Source organism: Sander vitreus, chromosome 8, assembly GCF_031162955.1.
Source record: "Sander vitreus isolate 19-12246 chromosome 8, sanVit1, whole genome shotgun sequence".
NCBI classification, from domain to species: Eukaryota; Metazoa; Chordata; class Actinopteri; order Perciformes; family Percidae; genus Sander; species Sander vitreus.
In genome coordinates, this window is record NC_135862.1 from 34806031 (window position 1) to 34825731 (window position 19701).

Below are 19701 nucleotides of genomic sequence, written 5' to 3' on the forward strand. Positions count from 1 at the left end.
GTCCGGTAACATGATGACCAGGTGTGCCAAGATTTTGTCTCCAAAGGTATCTTGAAGTTTACTGATTTGGGCTTCGACTTCTTCATCTTGGGTGTTTTCTGAATCGATGGCCAGTATGAACAGTTTAGGGCCAGGATAAGATAATGCCATGAAGTCAATGGTCATCTGGTCCGGGTGCAGACATTCTTTATCAAAGAAATCGGGGGTATTTATGATTCTGAATGAGTCGTTTCTTTTCACGACAAAGGTATTTGACATTTGGACAAAAACACTATCATTATTGAGGATCATCTTTCCAATGCTGTTTCTGAACTGAACGCTCTTTCCAAACAAAGCGACAGTTGCCGGATATGCTGTAGAAACAAAAACCAATAATATGTTTTAATGCACAGTCTGGAAATAGTGTACTCTTGGGGCGTGTCAGTTTGCATATTATATATTCCAACATAGGTAACATAGACAAGTTACACAAACATTGTTGTGGAAACTGTAGCTTAACAAAGGACAGGGTCTTGTTAAAAGTACTGAAGGGGATCACACCAGCATACAAATTGACTACAATTAAATTAGCAGTTTTTTTAAACTGTGTAATGTACTGCAGTTGACTTGTTTATTCAGCAAGCTGAGGCAGCAGGTGTTTAAGACATCCACCTGTTTTATGCACATTTTCAATGTGTCATTATATTCCTGAGTAGAAATTCTAGAAAATGTAAAGAAATATCACTAAAAACATTTCAACAGTTGGTGTATCGTTTTAAGCAAAATGGAAGTGCATTGGAAACACTTAATAAATCACGATGTACATAAGGCATGTGACCTGAATATCCACTCATCACATAATACAGTGTTTCCCAAACTATTTCTGCAGGGCCTCTCTGTTGTCGAAAAAAAATATTTTTTATATTATATAATATTATATATATATATATATATATGCATTATATATTTGAATAACAGTTGTAGATGGAAATGCACACGTTCACATTTTCCTTTGCTATTCTAGAAATGTTGTTTACATTTGTGTTAAATCTGGATGGAAATTTTTACTCTACTGTATGCAGTAAAACATTTTAATGCACTGTGGGCTCAATTTTTTGATATTATATATATCTATCATATATATATATATATATATATATATATATATATATATATATATATATATATATATATATTAACAATGTCCAGGTGTTTTTTGGCCCTAGTGGTATTCTCTGAAGTAGTTCTTCTCGAGCTCGAGACACAGGTCCACTTGGACTGACCCCAACCCAATGAGCCGAGGTGCTTTTCTCACTACGGATGACTTTACCGCAGTGTTTACATTACATACACTGCTACATGTAGCTAAATGCTAATGCCAGAGAAAGCTGTAATCTTGGTTGCAGATGTTAATTTAAGAGCCCTGCACGGGCTTTAAATCTAGGCCCTAGCCCAGCACTGGCCCAAGCCCGGCCCTTGTCTGACAGCTTATCGCAATTATCAGCCCGAGCCCGACTCGAGGCCGCGTTTCAGCCTTTAAAATTGTTTTGTTTTGTCTTAAAAGGCAACGTGGTTATATTTTGTTTCGTGTCTTCATTAAGTCAATTTAGAATTTTTTTTTTTTGTTAAATCAACACAGGACTTGCCTACAGTAAAATATGACACACTTTAAGCATATCAAAATGTTAAAACGTTTATTGTCACCACCAGTAACCTTACACCTAAGCTATGCATAAAAATAAAAAAAATGAAGGCTTTACCACAGAACATGGCCAATACCAAAGTCCAACCCCAAACTAAAAAACGAGACACCCTCCCAACGCAACAGCCAGAAGCCCTACAGCAGAGCAGCATCCACAGTGGAGGGTTTTAGTCCAGTCCTTTATACTAGAACTCTTCCAGCTGTATCGTCCTGTGTGTTTTTGTTGAACAGGTCCAGTGGAAAATCTGGTATAGAAATATTCCATCAGCTGGTCATTGTACCATTTGATGTGTTCATTCTTGAGAGATGAGGTTCTTTGGTTGAAGCTCTTGTGTGACATTTTTAATGTGGCTCTCAGATTTTTCTCACTCCTTTTTGTATTTAGCAGGTCTTTTGCCAAGTTTGGCCTCTGTGTCAAACCACTTGAATTGAACTGCATTAAATACTCAAAAGGCGCTCTGCTGTGGCAGTTGCAATAGCTTCATTCTGTTTTCATTCTGCAACACAAACCAAAAGGCCAGTGGAGGGGTTGAAGAGAGAGTAATGGGTGAGTCTGCTTTCCAGTGTTGTGACCAAGTCATCTTTGCTCAAGTCCCAAGCAAGTCTCAAGTCATTTGATCCAAGTCTCAAGTCTCGAGATATTTGGTTCAAGTCTCAAGTTATTTTTTTTGGGGCAAGTCAAGTCACATGTTATGTCAAGTCAAGTCGAGCCCTAAGTTAAGGCAAGTCAAGTCCAAAATCAAGTCACTTTTTTACATCCAAAATAAAGCACTCTACTTGTAGTATTAGGTCTTTATAAAGAGAAAAGACAAGGTATTAGTAGCATCCAATCACATACCGGGGGGCTTTTTGAGTTGTCCAATCACAGTTCACAGTTTGCGCTGCTGCATAGCATACTAGATAATTAGACAGAAACGTAACATTAAATAATATTATTTTATATTTAACAGCTAACATTCAAACTTATGAATACACGCAAGTCATCATGCATCAAGTCATGTCAAGTCTTGAGTCATTGAACTTACAAGTCCAAGTCGAGTCTTAAGTCATTTATTTTTTGTCAAATCGCAAGTCATCAAAACGGTAACTCGAGTCGACTCGAGTCCAAGTCACCAAGTCTCAGGTCCACATCTCTGCTGCTTTGACCCTAAATACATGTTCAAGCTCATCCTCAGTTACCATCTCACCACACTATACAACATGGTCATGGGTTCTTGTCGTCTCTGCTTCAATATGTAGATAGAAACCTTGTGAATAATTTTTCCTTTGCCAAAATGTTTCCCTCATTTAGACATTGGCCCCAGTCATATGCACCATTGAATTGATGTATGCCTTGAAGCATGCATCAAGCCACTGCATTGCATGAACAAACCTGTTTGTTTTCAAGCCCATCCATTTTAGCCTGTGTGTTGATTCTTTCAATGTCCTCTACAAAATGCTATGGTGGTAAAAAAAAGAAGATATTTCAGGTTTCCCCTTTTCACACCAAACACCTGCTCGAAGAATGTTCATGAAACGAATACTTGCTGGCAGTTTATCGAGCTGGCAGTTTATCGATTACCCATCTAATCGGCCACAAAGAACATAATAAGGATTAAACACCCTGAGTTGTCAGTTCCAAAGGAGTGATGTCATCTTTTTTTAAGAGGAGAGTTAAGAGTGTCGTACATTTCTCCTCTGTACACATCACTTAATAAATCCTCATTTTCATTCATTCTCTTTGTAAAATGTCTCTAACTTGTTGTCCGCCAAAGAAAGGCTGATGAAAATGTTGCCTGTCTTCAAAATCTCAGGTTCATCATACCCTGAACAGCACTCAGGAAGCTATGGTTCCTTTTGGAAGATAGGCATTGCATTCTCAATCAGATGAAGCTTTGAAAATGTCCCTTAATAGGTGGAGAGACTGGGGCAAAAGGTTGTTAAATGCATGGTAAAAGTGTACTAAAAACGTTTTAGGAAGTCATCCATGGCACACGCAGTCATGTTGTGCCCTTAAGGAATAAGATAGTACAAGCACCACGCACTGTGCAAGTCAAATTTCTGATCTGGGGAAATAGGTTCAATGGTTCAATAGGTTCAATAGTTCAAATGACTCTGTACGCAATTGGATAGTCCTTCAACCAATCAGAGCAACGAACCGGGTAACGTAGCAGCGACAGCGGCATCAACGGGTTGCTACGCTTCGGTGGCTTCTCTATCGTCGTCGTGTTAAACCCGCCAATAGCGCGCCAGGTGGATAAGCCAGTTTGTGATTGGTCCCCACAGATTTGTAACGGAAGCAGGATAGAAAAATGTACAGCTTTCCAGCCTGAGCTGCAGGGAGAAATCAAATCGCCGGCAGATCGGGCTGGGTTTACCCAGTCTATGCCATAGTAGTAGTAACACCACAATAGTCTTTATCAGGATTAATGTCATGGCCATGAAAAAAATGATCAGGAAAGATGTGCATGTACTCAATGTCTATTCTTCCATCAGTTTCCTCATAATTGTGTCATGTGGGCATCTGCTTATAACCCATAGCTCTTTATGCCACCAACTGGTCTGGAGACAGCTTGGATCAGATTGAGAAAGCTGAAGACAATTAATGAGTACCATTGTTACTGCTTGCTGTGTTTGATTTAAAAAATACATATCATCAAGCTGTTCTCACGCATGGAAAGATTTTCTTTTGTAAAAGACTACTTCTAGGACAGTATATCTATTATAGGGGGCTTTGAACTCCTTAAACCCAATGGTATATCCATGCATGTTCACTAATGTAATGCAAACTTAGATATGGTAATAAGTTGCAATTGTCACAGTTTGTAGAATGCAAGGTTGGACCCAAACGCAGAACCACAGATAAGGAGGCAGCAGGTAAAGGTCTATGGTTTAAATTATAAAACTAAATATACTCATAAGTAGGAATGCATGAAAAAAACAAACAGAGACGAATTCAAAAACACTGGGAATGCAAAACACTAGGAGGAACTAAACGCTGGGATCACTGGAATGCAGAGACAGACTACTAAGGCAGACACTAACACTGAGACAAGGAAACACAGACTAAATACACACGGACAGGAGGGGGGGTAACGAGGAACAGGGGACACAAGGGTTGACGAGGAAGAGGTGAAGCTCATCAGGGCGGGGCAGAAAACACCCCAGGGCAGGCAGTTGCCCTGGGGTGAAACAAGAGCCAACAACCTGAAACAAGAGAGGTGACTAAAGAATATAAATCTGGAAACACTACTGGAGAAAACTGGAAACAAGGAATACACCAGGACATTGGAACAGCAACTAAATAGAAATTACATTGATAAGATATATATAATATATATCATATAAACATTATATATGCCCCCAAAATCACCTGTAAAGATTACAATGATTTAACGTCAGTATGTATTATAAATACATTTTCTATATTTTCCATTTTATTTACCCCTATGTCACAAGAAGAAGATTTTTACAAGTAAATTTTCCAATTAATAATCCAGGCAGCACATTCTCGTCTCCTCCTTCATTTTACAGTCCAATGGGGCTACAACGGCTCCGGGTCAAACCTCAATATGGAATGGATTAATCTGCGTTATTTTTTTTTTACGCGTTATTTTTTCTCAGATTAATTAATCGAAATGAATGCGTTATTTTGACAGCCCTACTATATATATATATATATTAAGCAGTGATTTCCACACAGACTTTACTTTGAGGGCTGTAGTCAAGTCCTCCTTTGTCGAGTCCAAGACAAATCCAAGACCAGGACTACTCCTACTACTAAGTCCAAGTCAAGACCAGTCGAGTCCAAATGAGAGACAGTCAAGACCAAGACAGAAAAAAAGAATTTTCTTCAAGACTCACTTACCTGTTCATAATGCATGTGATGTGAGAGACAGTTTATCTTCCATTTTAAGATGATCATTTTGCTTTAATATTTGTAATAATCAAAAAGCAAATGCAGAGTAACACACTATAGGATCAAATTAGGTCATATTATTTACTTAAAATGGAAATGTTCCCATTCTTGAACTTATTACCTGTCCTGAAGAATTCAGAGTACAGAGTGCTCGCTGACATTGTGTCTGTGTCTAAATGAAACTGATACCTGATGATTGAGGTATATGATGCAGCCAGGTGTATCCCAGGTGACCAATCACGATGCCTGTTCTAGATGGATTCTGAATTAAACTAATATCTGTTTTCTGAACGAGCACGCTCATCAATGGTTTTGTTTTGAAGGAGGAAGTTACTTTACAACAAAAGCATATAGTGCTGGACTCGGTCCAGACCAACTAGAATATTTGGTGAGTCCAACGGCCGAGTCCGAGTCTAAATACCAACGAGTCCGAGACGAGTCCGAGACAACCGAAAAGCGTCTCGAGTCCGGCCTCAGTCTCAAGGACTACAGCTCTGCTTGGACGGGCCAAATCATTTTTAGCAAACCATTTTAACTTTAAAGGTACACTGTGTAGTGGTTTAAGTATTTTATTAACTAAAACCAATGTCTTCATTCATAAATATGTCCTCATTGGTGTAAAATGACCTCTGCCATTGATCTGACTTATCCTTAGCCACAGGAGAAGGAATCCTAGTCGCCAAAAAAGCAAAAATTGGAAGACATGTTGTCATAGCTTCTTGGTACATAACGGCTACCGTAGATGCAACACGCATTTGAAAAAGCGAGGCGCTAGAGAGCGCTATTCGTTTGAATGCAAAATACAGTTTCACCGCTAGATGGGAGAAGTTCCTACACAGTGTACCTTTAAAAAAAAAAAAAAAAGTTTTATCCGTCTGAAAGATTGACGACCCTATCCATGATCGATTAACTAGAACCTAGATCTCCCCTCGCTCTACCGCTCCGGTACCTGTTGGTTCAGAGGGCTTTGCAGAGAAACACAGAGAGAGAGAGATGTTCTCTGATATTATGTTCGAAGACACTAACACGGTGGATACTTCACAAGCACGGACCAGATAAAGCAAGTTATTAGCAAGCATGTAAGGAGCCTAGCTAGTAAGGATAGCTATAAATTGACATATTTTCTGTCTGGTTCTCTAGCACGCACACGCCATCTGGCTACCACCACAAATAGAATCTAATTCTGTGGGAAACATGGTTATATAATAAAGTCCTATTGGACTTTGGTTCCATAAACAATTATAGTTTCTAATTGAAAGAGCAATTTAAATGCATTTTAAAAAACACAAAAAGAGAGAATACAAAGCTATGACACAACTCATAGTTTTAATCATTATTAACAAGTATAGGTATGGATTTACACTCTGTTTATAACTTTGTTTTTGTTTGCGTTATGTAGTTTTGTACATATTCTGTGCGTGCAAGGCAAAGATAAACATGACGGTAGAAAATAAATTCTCCCCCGGGGTGGGACGGAGGTCTGCCCTTACAAAACACACACACCATTCTCCACAGCCGACCTGAGACTTTGATAGACTGAATACACTCCTGTTGCTATCTAACACAATATCTGATCATATATTGGTCTTCTATTAGGATCTTATCTAGTTCTCTGGTGATATGATGGACATGGTGATTACATACGTGGTTGTCTGATGGATTTAACGGGTTGAATGTCACACACTGGTGTGATTCCACAGAAATATGCAAAAGCATACAGAGCTTTAGTGTCCCGTGTGTTAATCTGGAGATTCTAAAAGGCTTAACGTGAAAACATCTTAACAAGGCAAGAGATATTTTCCCACATGGATGGCATGATGGGACTCGTTAGAAATCGGGTAAAGGAAATTGTCTGACATCATTTTCGATGTATACAAATTGGGCTCATTTCATTAATTGTAAATGTTATTTTTTTTCAAGATGTTGGGAGCCACCTCACCTCTCTGTAGTGAGAGCAGCATTTGTAGGAAAAACTGGGGTTTAAAAGGTAGCAGTAGAAAAATCTATAAACATCAAATTAAGGCAAAACGTCAAGCTTTATGTGGCTCAATCTTAGCCTGATAGTGGTCCCAAACCTCCACCCGCATTTTAAATGTTACTGAGCGATTCAGAGGCTTGGCGTTTGCCCTGCTGGAAATACAACTGAGCCAGTCAATGGCTGTGTTAGCATAACTTCAGTTAGAATAATCATCTAACTGCCAGAGGCAGAATCGAAACAAATATGATGGATGAAACTGACACAGCTATCAAGACCGTTGTAAAGAGACTGAGTGAATAACAGCCCTTAAATGAGCACATGAAGCTGGAGACATGTCCTCAAAAGAAAGGTATTTATGGTGTTATACCTGTTGGTTTTAAACTTTAATTTAGCGGTTGGCCCCTCTAATACATGAGGAAATGGTATTCATAGTGTATTGTTGTTTTCTACCGTGATGGTCTTAATGGAGGATAAAGAGTGACAATGAAAAGGAATTGTCACTGTACACTATTGAGGCCCTGCAGTGAAGTGATGGAAGCAATGGACCTGGGTCTAATTCATGGTTTGTCAGATTCTCCCCGCTGACAACCTGTCTCACCTGCACTCCAAATAGCTCGAGCGATATTATAACTGGGAAAAGGGAATTACTGCTCCTGTTCAATTGTTTGTATGCCTTAAAATAGACTGGCGACAGCTGGATATAGTGACCTTATAAGAATCCCCCCTACACTGATGAAGTGATGAAAATAAGAAACCAAAAAACAACATAAAAGAACATGCAGCTGCTGATATGCCTACATGACTTCATTTACACAACGAGCCCCGTCTGTTTCTCAGTTAGCTAACGGAACTACGGAAAATACCACATCCTGCCACATGCTTCATTTGACCATAGATAGCACAGCGCAAGTTACAAAAAACCCACTATTGTTATATGTGGTTATGGTGATCAGTTATCAGTGACGACGAGTATGAGCACAATAAACCAAACCATCTACTCACTGTATCAAACAGGGTTTCTGCAGGTTTCATCGAGTCAAATTCAAGACTTTTTAAGACCTTTAAAGACCTCTATCACGACATCAAAAAAAAAGAAACATCTGAAACAATTCCCCTAATTCCTCATTGGCATTTTAGGACTGGTGTCTAGATTGGCTGCAATATTTGCATTTTGGTCTAATTTGTAGTCAGGATACAGCAAATTATAATTGGACTAGCGACAGAAAGAACTACAACATCACAGAATTAAAAAAGAACATTGTAAAGCGCTGCAGGAACATTCCAATGAGCATTTTAGGTAGAGAAATGAAGACCTGTTTAAAATGATTTAAGACCTAAAAGACAATACCTAAGACTTTTTAAGACCTGGCTGAAACCCTGATCAAAGTATCATGACAAAGCATTGTGAACTCTCAACTTTAAACCAATAGCCAGTCCTTCCAGAAAATTCCAGAGTTTTTTTGTGATTGTTGTGGGCAAAAATCCCTAATTATGCGGCACATTTTCTTAAAAAATGTGATGGAATATGCGGGATATTTATGCAATTTTATGCGATGAAATTGCGGGAACTTGCAGAAACTGCGGTTTCATCGTGGCTTCATCGCGGAGTTTGCAGCTTTTCGATGACGTTCACGTCGCGTAATTACATCACTTCATAACATTCCCATGGCAACGGGGAAATGGCTGCTCTTGTGTGAAGTAAACGCAACATTTTTCAACTGTCTGCAAAGATATATATGGGACTTTTTTGCAATGAAAATGCGGGGATTATGAAATCATGCAAGCCCCGCATATTTTGCACAGAAATCAGCAATTTATGCGGCGAAAGTGCGGCGTATTTGAAAAAATGCGGCCCCCCCCCCGCATAAATATGCGGACTTTGGCTGATTATGCATTGAATTATGCGATCGCATAATCTCTTTTTTCTGGAGGGACTGAATAGCGGTCCCTTCTTCTCTGTCACATAACTTTAAGTTATCTCCCTGAGCATGGCACTTTTAATGCTGATGTCCATAAATAGGAATTGAACTATGGATTTGGTACTATACTTCAATTCATGCAGTTTACACAATGTGTTGTCTGGCATTGTGGAAATCTTATCTCATGTAAAACTAACTTCCCCAGCAGTCAGTATTAATGCATCTAGGCTTTATGCTTATATTTTCTACCTGCTACTGGCTGTCATACTGGCAGCGTACTGATGTAAACTGCAGGACCCCAATAGTAATAGTAAGTAGTCTAATAAACATGCTTAACATGTTCATTTAACCACGACATAATACAAACTAACTGATATTTGCTAAACACAGCCTCTGTGTGGATGGCTGTCACAGCGATTGGTTTGAGGCAAAAAACCTCTCTCAACAGCTAATGACAACAAAATAAGCATTCAAAATTTTAAGTCATTACAATTTAAACATTTACCAAAAACCCCAATTAAAAAAAAACAATGGGAGCAAATGAGCTTAATGTGTCTAAATGTAGATGAATCCTCTAAATCTAAGTCAGAATGAAATGTGTCAACGTAGTTGAAGAGGCCTTTTTTCCTGAAACCTGGTCCTTTCTGGAAACAAAATAACTGAAGAAGGCAAATTCAAAAAGAAGATCTACTATCACAATCTTAGAATCAAAGAGTACATCATGGGCCTTGATATGGCCTCCGATCAAATCATAAAGATAACATGTAAGCAGGTGATATAAATGTGTCAAACGTGTCAAAACGTGTTGATGAACTACACTCACAAACCTTTTGTTAGATGAGCCATCTGTTTTTCTGCAGAGTGTACAGTAAAGATTCGCATCCACCCAGCTGATGCTTTTGTCACTTTACTCATTTAGCAGAGGCTAGCTGTGTCCCATTTCAGACTGAGCTGACATTGAGTCCTAAAGGGTAATAACGTCCTTTCAACATGGACCCTATGTTCCTATGTTTTTGGGTGTAAGTGACTGATGGGAACAACAATCTTTGAAATTGGTCCAGTATTAAGCATGAACGCTGTAACCAGCGGCCACAGACTGGACTGCAATGTAACCCTACGGGGCAAATGTTCAGCGACAATTTGGTCCTGTTCAGCGACAAATTTTAGTTCTGTTTTTGCCACTGAAAGGCTCAGATTATTAAGTGTCTGACAACATTATGGAAAGGATTTCTACACAGATAAACCTTTAAAACCTCTTTAAGACCCTTCTGTTTAACCAGAAACAGCTCTGAGGTCGCTAGCGCTAAACCCACCAGACTCCATTTAAAAAAACAATACTTTTAGCGTGTATAGAGCCAACATATTTTCAAGTAAATCTGTAAACTATGTTTTTATTTCAACCAAAACTAGAGTTGTGATGGTTGGAAAAGTAGAAAAAGGACCCAAAACTTCTTTGACTTTGACTGAAGTGTATTTTACGATGCTAAAATTACTGTTTATTTACATGGAGTCTGGTGGCTTTAGCGAACGCAATTTTGCGGATGTTTTAATGTTTAATAAAAGGATCTTACTCTTTAACAGAAAGGTCGACCCCCTTAGAAATCCTTTCCATAATGTTGTCAGACACTTAGAATATTAATCTGAGCCTGTCAGTGGCAAAACGAGCACTTTTGTGAAGGTAAACACAAGCTGGACAATTACTATTAACTTATATTGTAGCTTGTTTCACCACTGCCGACAGCAGCGAGTGCGATTAATACTGAACCAATGTCAAAGATTGTTGTTCCCATCAGACACTTAGACACAAAAACATAGGAACATAGGGTCCAGGTTGAAAAAATGGTAGTTACCCTTTAAAGCTGTGTTCAGACTGAATGCAAAGGAAATTTTAGGGGGCCGGTTGCAGATTACTCAATGCAAAGATGCAAGTGGATGCAGATTGACGCTGGGTGGTGCAAATTGAGGCAGAGAGTTAAATGATTCAATTACATGTTTCAACTTGAGCAAAAAAATGCTGCTTATCCTGCAGCTTCATGGCACCATCTTATCAATGAACGGAGATGAGAATATAGTTATAATGAAAGCTCCTTTTTGACATCAGTCTAAAGATGAGCTGCCCACACATCAAGACGCACTACGCAGACACACACTATGTTGCTGGCTTGCCACAGTTAACGCCTGTACATTTGCTGTTTGGGGTAAATAAGCACCGACTGCAATAACAACCCAATAATGCATGCCAAAAATTGCTGCGATTGGGCACTCTTTATCAACTCAAAGATATAAAAAAACAAATCTGAATGTTGCCCTCAAAGAGGGTATGTCCAGCAGAAGAACTTTGTTCAATTTCTATTGTACTGGGCCCGCTATTCACAGGTGTTTGACCCCTTGAAGGTTTGGGCAGTCCCTGTTTATTCACCCCATACAGCCAATACAGCAACTGTACAGACGTTAGCTGTGAACTAGCAGTAAAAACGCGCTCCAACCATGTGCATTAAAAACATTTAGCTCTCAGGCATTCAAGGAGAACGCCCCTGACATGGGACACAACAGCTGTTTCCTACAGGAGGCTACAACATTCGTGCTATTCTCAGACCTCCCGCTTCCTGGTCTTAGTGATGTCACAGACCCTCCCCCCTCTCCCTCTCGCCCAGGTGTGTCTTTTTCTCTTATGTAGGTCTGTCTATGTGTGATTTATTCAGACAGAGGGGGCTCAGTTCTTTGGTCTGCTGGCTCTGCCTTCATTGTGTGCTGTGTAGAGAGCGCCTCCCCTCTCTCCTGTGTGCTGTTTCTCACATCCGCTGTGGCTGCTACTGCGCCGGGGCTCTTCTTCTTGTGGGACAGAGGGCTCACTCGAGGGTGTACCGGGGATTCAGATGCAGCTGGGATTGTGCTTGGGGTCTTTTCTTGGGGTGGTGGGGACACCGGCGGCTTTTCTAAAGTTCGGGGCAACGGCAGGGCTGTGCTGGGGCTCTTTTTCTCGGATGTGGGGGTTACAGGAGGCTTTTCCAGGCTGTGGGTCTCCAGGACGGACGGCGCTCTGTCGAGGGCTGCAGTTGGACTGAAGAGTCGGGGCGCTGAGGCTTCTTGTTGAGCTTGGGCTGTAGAGGAGGGACACCATGAGCCTGGGGTGTCCTCTTCCCCTGGAGGGGGGTGCTTGGTTTCAGCTACCGTCCGTCCACAGCCCGTCCGTCCTCTCTCTGCCTTCAGCTCGTCCATCTGGACAGCCTCCTTCTTTCCTTCGGATGTCTGCTTCCCTGTGTGACTGGCTGGATGGATGAGGAACACACAGACAGATGGGTTTAGATCGCGAAAAAGATGATTAGGGTTGGGCATCGTTTTGATTTTAACAATTGTGATTCAAACTCCAATTCCAGTTCTTATTGATTCTCGATTCCGATTCTTTGAGGGGTGGAGTACAAATGGGTCACATGCTTATTTCACAGATGGAAATTTGATTTTGATTGAAAGGTGATTTACAGTTTTACCGGGCTTTTAAACGTAAAATAAAGTAAAATAAAAAATAAATAAAGCTCCGCTTATTGTGCTCCGTGGCTGCAACACAACAAGCCCCTGGAAGTACAGTGGTGGTTGCTACGGAAACCAAAACTTGCGCATGTTGAATCTGGAACCAGTGATCGGATTCAAAACCAAATTTGATTTCCAATAGAAAAACGAACGTTGGAATCGTCAATTTTGAAACGATTCCAAGTTGGAACCGGTTCTCGATTCACAATCCTATGATAAACAGCGGTCTCACCCTGCGGAGCTCTTTGTGCTTCCTCCCCACTAGATGGATCTTCAGTGCAGGTGGGCAGGTCCCCTCCTTTGCCCCGGCAACGGATGGGCGACCTCTGCAACACCGCCTTCAGCTCTGACAGACGGAGACAGAGACAGAGGGGCTCGAGACTATCGGAGACCTAGGGTTCATCTTAAATTATGACCTCTAAATGCCACACAAAACGTTAGAAAACACAGTCTGACACACACTCGTGCTTAAAGACGCTTTAATCACTATTCATATGTCAAGAAAAGAAAAGTGAAATGTTTGTGTTCTCCGTGTGGCGACAGGTATGACGCTGAATCTTGATCAGCTGATGATCAAACAGGTGGAGACGCTGGGGTAAACTTTAATTTCATCTTTTCACAACTTTGAAGTACACACACAGCATCAAACCCGATCCAAAGAAATCCTGAGGACCCAACCTCACATGACCAGGATCTCATCTCCAGACCGGCCAGTGAACCGTTCCCTAATTGCCTGGGTTTTTTTGCACAAATTTCAAGAACCAGCTAATTCTCACTAATCTTCTCACCTTCTGCTGTCATCAGAATCAACTCTCAGTGGACATTCTTCAAACTTGAATCTTGTAGGAAAAACTGAGCTCATAAGTTGTAGTCTGGCTTTGTCAGGCTAACTGAGTTACAGTTGTTTAATCTGCAGCATCTGCAGATCACTTCATTATCCTTTTACAGACTTGTCGTTCAATGTAACCACACTATATTTCTAACCTTACAGTTATTGCTTTTGGTATTTAATGTTACCAGTATTTAGTGTTTTTATGTCTCCGTTAAACCCTTTGGCAGTCTTACCTTGTGTCATGGCCAGGGTGTCCTCATGGACGGACACAGCTCTGCGTTGCGGAAGGGGCTTCATGTGTGAGCGTGGCATAGGAAGACTCTCTGAAAGTATGCAAATAAACGCACAATAAAGACATATTTTGGCTTCATGCGCCACTGAGCAACTGTCATAGGAATAAACGGGGCTACGCCTTCAACGCTGTAACTAGGTCTTATTATACATCCATGTGCCACCTCAGTACACACACACACACACACACACACACACACACACACATACATAGTGCGTCTCACTATCTTAGTGGGGACCCATCATTGACATAATGCATTCCCTAGCCCCTTACCCTAACCTTAACCATCCCAACTAAATGCCTAACCTTAACCCTTACCCTCACCCTAACCAGAACCTCATTCTAACCCTAATCCTAAAACCAAGTCTTAACCCTCAAACAGACCTTTAAACTTGTGGGGTCCAGCATTTTGGCCCCACAAGTATACTGGACTCCCTGTTTTTGGATCCCACGAATGTAGTTAAAGAAGAACACACACACACACACACACACACACACACACACACACACACACACACACCTTTAAATCAGCAACTACATAATAGCCTTTTTATATATTTTTCAGATGATATTATAACATTGTGATTAATGTTATGAAAATGTGCATTTAAATGTTACATGTAGATGCAACCAAACCTAAATGAATGCAACCTTACTAAGTAAAACATGAATCTATCAACCCTTACGTCATCTCTTCCTACGTGGTTTAACAGCATATTACACCTTGAGTCGTGTGTCATCATCACCTTAATGTAAAATGACGCGCGTCATGTTACATTAAGGTGATAATGACCCAGAGATGATGAAGGCTGTTACCATGAGCACCTTTCACACCCTGATCTTATCTAGACATAACCCGGAGCAGCGGACATTAACCGGACTTCACGCTGAAGCTCCCGAGTGCAAAGTCTGCGTAATGTCCGACTGAGCCCACGTGTGAACAGAGCAGCTCATTGTCCGGAGAATTCACAGTGAGCGAGTGGACGTGTTGTAGAGCTGAAGATCATTGCACGGTCGGGTTCGGTCTTAATTTCTTTCATTTAACACAGGCTCGGGCCGGGCACGGGCTTGCGCTCCGGGTTGCGTGGTAAATGAGCGGTCAGGTGATGTAAATGAATGCTGAGGAGGTGAAACGGAGGCTGGCCTCTGGCGATTACGCTTTGGTTGCACCGGCAAAGAAAGCAAAGTCTGAGGTGTGGAAAACTTTTGACTCTTCCAAGTGGTCTATAGCCTACGTTAGTCATGTATAAATTACTCATTCTTGACAAAAGGCAAAAGAGCTGTGTGCACACATTTGAATAATGTCGGGCTGTAAAGGGGTTCGGGCTTTTAAAAAACTGTCGGGCTCGGGCCTTGTCGGGCCGAACTTTTAAGGCCCGACAAGGCCCGAGCTGGCGCCAAACCGGAAGAAAAAAAACACCTGATAGTGAAGAGGAAGAAGAGGGATTTAAACGAAGACACCAACAAAAATATCAAGGAATGACAAGGGACTTGGTTGTTTATGACCATATTAGGTACCGGCTTTGTGACGGTGGTGTAACCCGCGTCATGTCCTGCCTCTTGTACGCTCTACCCAGGTGCCGGCCCTCGCCTAAACCAAACGGAGGAGTTCCAGGAAGTGAGAATGCGTCTGACAAGAATCTTGTGTAGTCTGCTTCAGGTGAGTAAAGGAGAACTCCGGACTATGTCTTTCATCTGAGAAAGCAGCTATGGGGAGGATACAGACTACCACCAGCCTCCTCTAACTGAACCACACCAGATTTCTCATAAAAACATATAGCATTTATGTATATCAGCCCAACACTAATTTGGATGAATTATCTATTTATTTATGACTATTTTTGGGGCATTTTGGTCTTTAATTGACAGGACAATTGCAGACAGGAAATGGGGGAAGACATCGCTGCTTTTTTGTATTTGCCTTTTGTCTGCTGTGTTCAGACTCCGCTACATTCAGGAAGTGTCTTTTTTAAGAGCAGATACCATAAAAATGGGAGTTCATATATATCTGACTGGTTTAATTTGTTGATGAAAACCATGTGTAGCAATATATAATAATGTTAGGGAGGTAATGCATTGTAATGCACCGTGATATTGAATTGATTCAAATGGTTGACTGGATAATTGTAATCGGATTGTAATCGTGAGACCAGTGAAGATTCACACCCCTAGAAGACATGCAGCAAAGGGCCACAGGTCGGACTCAAACCCTGGGCCGCTGCCGTCAGGACTGAGCCTGGTACATGGGGCGGACGCTCTAGCAGGTGAGCTATCAGGGCACCCCGAATGATCTGGTTTGAATGAGTACCGTCTGTCACTGATTGTGCTTTCTCAGAGCGCTCCTGTGCACCGGGACCCCTCCACGGAGGCGGAGCTGGAGGAAGCAGCTCTTTCCTGGAGGACGGAGCGGAGGCTGCACCCCGGGGACGCTCCTGGCTTCCATTCTGGGGATGAAGATCAGAGGGTGCTCAGTGGGCCGTGACACAAACAGTATGACTCCTATGGCCTGACAGATATGAGCATGTGGAGGCAGAGAGGAAGTGTGATAACATGGAAATGGACAGTGGTTTGTCGTGATAGCTAGAAAAATGCAGTCTAGTCCAACAGTCCTGCTTTAAATCCTTCCTTCATCAGTGATTCAGCTTTGTCCTCATTGTGGAGGTTGAGTTTGTGCTGCTGTTGACTTGTGTTGTGTGTGAGAGGTGTTTCTTATATTTAGTCTGCCCTCATTGATATAAATTGGGGGGGACAAAATATCAAATATACTGTATAATAAACTGGCAACAGAGTGTATTTGATTATAATTTCATTATAGCTGTAACCTCGTATCTTGCCCATAGTTTGTTACCTCCTGGATTGCACAACACTAGTAACTCTGGTTTGAACACTACTGCCACCTTGTGGCCTGTATTAGCCACCATATCCAATTTCTAATTCACAAAACAATCAAATGACCTGTTTCCATATTTATAATATTAGCTATTATATAACCTTTTAATTGTATATTTTAACTTTATGAACAGCTGTATGAAGTTGTGTCCAGATTATTTTGTTCACATTTTTGTCTAAAAGAGTTGATTTGTTCAAGCCGACTGATGGATGTGAAATGAATATTATCTATGAATAATGAAAATGAAGAGGGGGTAGGACTAAAAAAGTTCTCAACTTCTTCCTACCCCTTTTGAATATGAACAATATTATTTGAGTTGCTTATTTGCTGCTTATATGTTGCTGAGGATCTCGTTTGTTTTTCTTTTTGTATTACTTATAAGTTTTACTATGTGTTTGTATTTTTATTTTTCCTAACATGTTCAATACATTGACTACAAAATAAATAAATAAAATGTATCAATGAACTAAAGACCTAACAGTTTGAATTGACTCATGAGCTTTGAAGCGTTTTTGTTGGCCGTGTTTGAGTTAAATATTCCAAAAGAAAGACAGCTTTGCCACCGGCTGTGAAGCCTGACTCTGAATGTTGTTACTGAGTTTTCTGTATCACCTGTGCTGTGCTCTCCCCCGGCCTGCCATCAAACGCGTGAGCTCTGAGCTGGACTCTCCCTGCCGGGCTGCTGGATGGAGGAGCCGAGGCTGGGCGAGCCGGAGTGGGAAGGGGGGGCTTGGCTGCGACAGCTGGTTTGGGTGGCAGTGGGACGACGGGGCGCTCGGGGAGGGCGGGCTTCGGGTAGAGGGGAGGGTCTGGTCGGATAGGGTCCAGCGCTCTCATGGGATGCCTGGGGTCTGCTGGAAACAGAGTGCGCGAGAGACAGTCAATCACCAGTAGACACGCTGTGAATGGTGCAGCTCGGTCCAGTGTGTGACTCCAGGCGGCACAGATGTTCAGGGCCTGATCCTGCTGACTGGCCAACCCTGTCTGACATGGTGAGGACTGAATTAGTCAGTAGGGGACCATATCATACCAAATGTATGCGCAAATCTCAGTATCGCCTAGGGCAGCCAATGGGCTAGAGCCGGCCCTGGTTCAGGCAGATGTAGACTAAAACACAGGAACCAGGGCGCCACAGCAGAGATCCTCCTGTGTTCTCTCCACACAGACTGCTGCATCACGCAGCCCAGCCAGGGGCCATGCTGATGATGTCATTGACACTAGGACAGTGGTCGTCACTATTTTTTTTCATGAGAGCCACACTGAGAGGACAAAGTCAATAGGAGAGACACTTTTACTGCAAAGTATCAAAAGTTACATCCAGTCATAAATAGTATGTCTGCTTATTAATCTTGCATCCCTGAACATACAGTACAATATGCAATGTTTTCTACTTTCACTTGTAATGCCACTGTTTTGGGTATTTTTTAAATATAAATTATATGTAATAGAGCAGACTTAGGGTTATATTATAGCCCTGCTTGTTTTTAATGTTTTTATGAAATATCTGTATTAGCTTCATGATCATATAACCGTGTTATTTACTGCCATGCAAGACAACAAATTAAAGCTTGGCGAGCCGCAAGAGGCGCGTGAGCCACGCAATGAGTAAGACTGCACTAGGACAACAATGCATTGTAAATGACAGACCAAAAACAACATGAAATACATATTGTACATTACAATACTGTATGTACTGTATGTACTGCTTTTAACTCTAGTGCACCCGACTCCTGGAACAAATTACAGCATTTCCTTAAAATCAAATCTGGTTTTATACCTGCAAACTTCTACTTGTATTTGCTTTACATAATTGTCCTTTATTTTGCATCTGTATCATCCTTTTTCATAATCACTTTTCTGTAATCAGAAAGTTGTATTGTCTTTCTATATTTATTATGATGGTGTATTCTTTTCTACACTTTACACTGCCAATGAGGGCCGCCCCTCAATGATCTCTTGAAGATAAATAAAGGTTGAATGAATGAATAAAGAATGTAAAAAAGGTTTTATAAGTCATCTAAAGGCTCCAGTAGGTTTTTTTCTAAAAGCATTTTTGGTCACTCGGAGCACTGACATCACATACTGAAAACTCGCTAGCTCCCATAAGGTTAGGCCTAGAGGTCTGAAACCTAATACAGGTCTTGTTGCCAAGATGTAGAAGGTATGTTTTGCATAGTGTGGCATAAATCATTTCTTAGTTATTGATATTTAAAGATGACTTATAGAGGAGGACCATTTTGAACCATGTTTGAACAGATGTGGTAGACGTGTTTTAATCAAATGCTGAACAAGCATATATATTCTCAGAAACTAGAAAAATATAGGTTTCAAATGAAGCTGCATACATGCATTTTGTCCCTTCAATTCATTGGGTATGGCAAATAGGCAAGTGAAATGAACAAAAAGAGGTGGATATGAACAGGTTAAGGCTTAAGAGATTTAGAGGGGAAATTGTACTTGTCTACTTGTTCCACTTGTTAGCAGGATCACCTCAGTATTGCACATGGGGAGTATTGTTATTATTGGTATAAAGAAATGGGGGTAGATAACATGAATACCTGATGAAGTGGACATCGTTCTGGGCTTCGTGTATGTGGGAGGTGGGACGGGTTTGTCCAGGATAGCACCTGAGGGACAGAGACAGGAGACAGTAGTACAGCCGAGGTTCAGTTTTAATCCAAAG

At 41.2% G+C, this 19701-nt stretch overlaps 1 protein-coding gene across 2 annotated transcripts in view; it reads right to left on the reverse strand.

Moving 5' to 3' along the window:
- Positions 1-6886: 6886 nt before the first annotated feature.
- Positions 6887-19701, reverse strand: part of carmil2 (capping protein regulator and myosin 1 linker 2) — a 60848-nt gene continuing 48033 nt past the window's right edge. For both annotated transcript variants that reach the window (XM_078257945.1, XM_078257944.1), the window contains 6 exons: positions 19577-19645; positions 17631-17872; positions 16437-16572; positions 14070-14159; positions 13237-13350; positions 6887-12745 (listed from right to left, as the gene is read on the reverse strand). In XM_078257945.1, coding sequence (XP_078114071.1) covers positions 12171-12745; positions 13237-13350; positions 14070-14159; positions 16437-16572; positions 17631-17872; positions 19577-19645 — 1226 coding nt within the window. In that variant the 3' untranslated portion in view covers positions 6887-12170. The remainder of the gene's footprint in view (positions 12746-13236; positions 13351-14069; positions 14160-16436; positions 16573-17630; positions 17873-19576; positions 19646-19701) is intronic.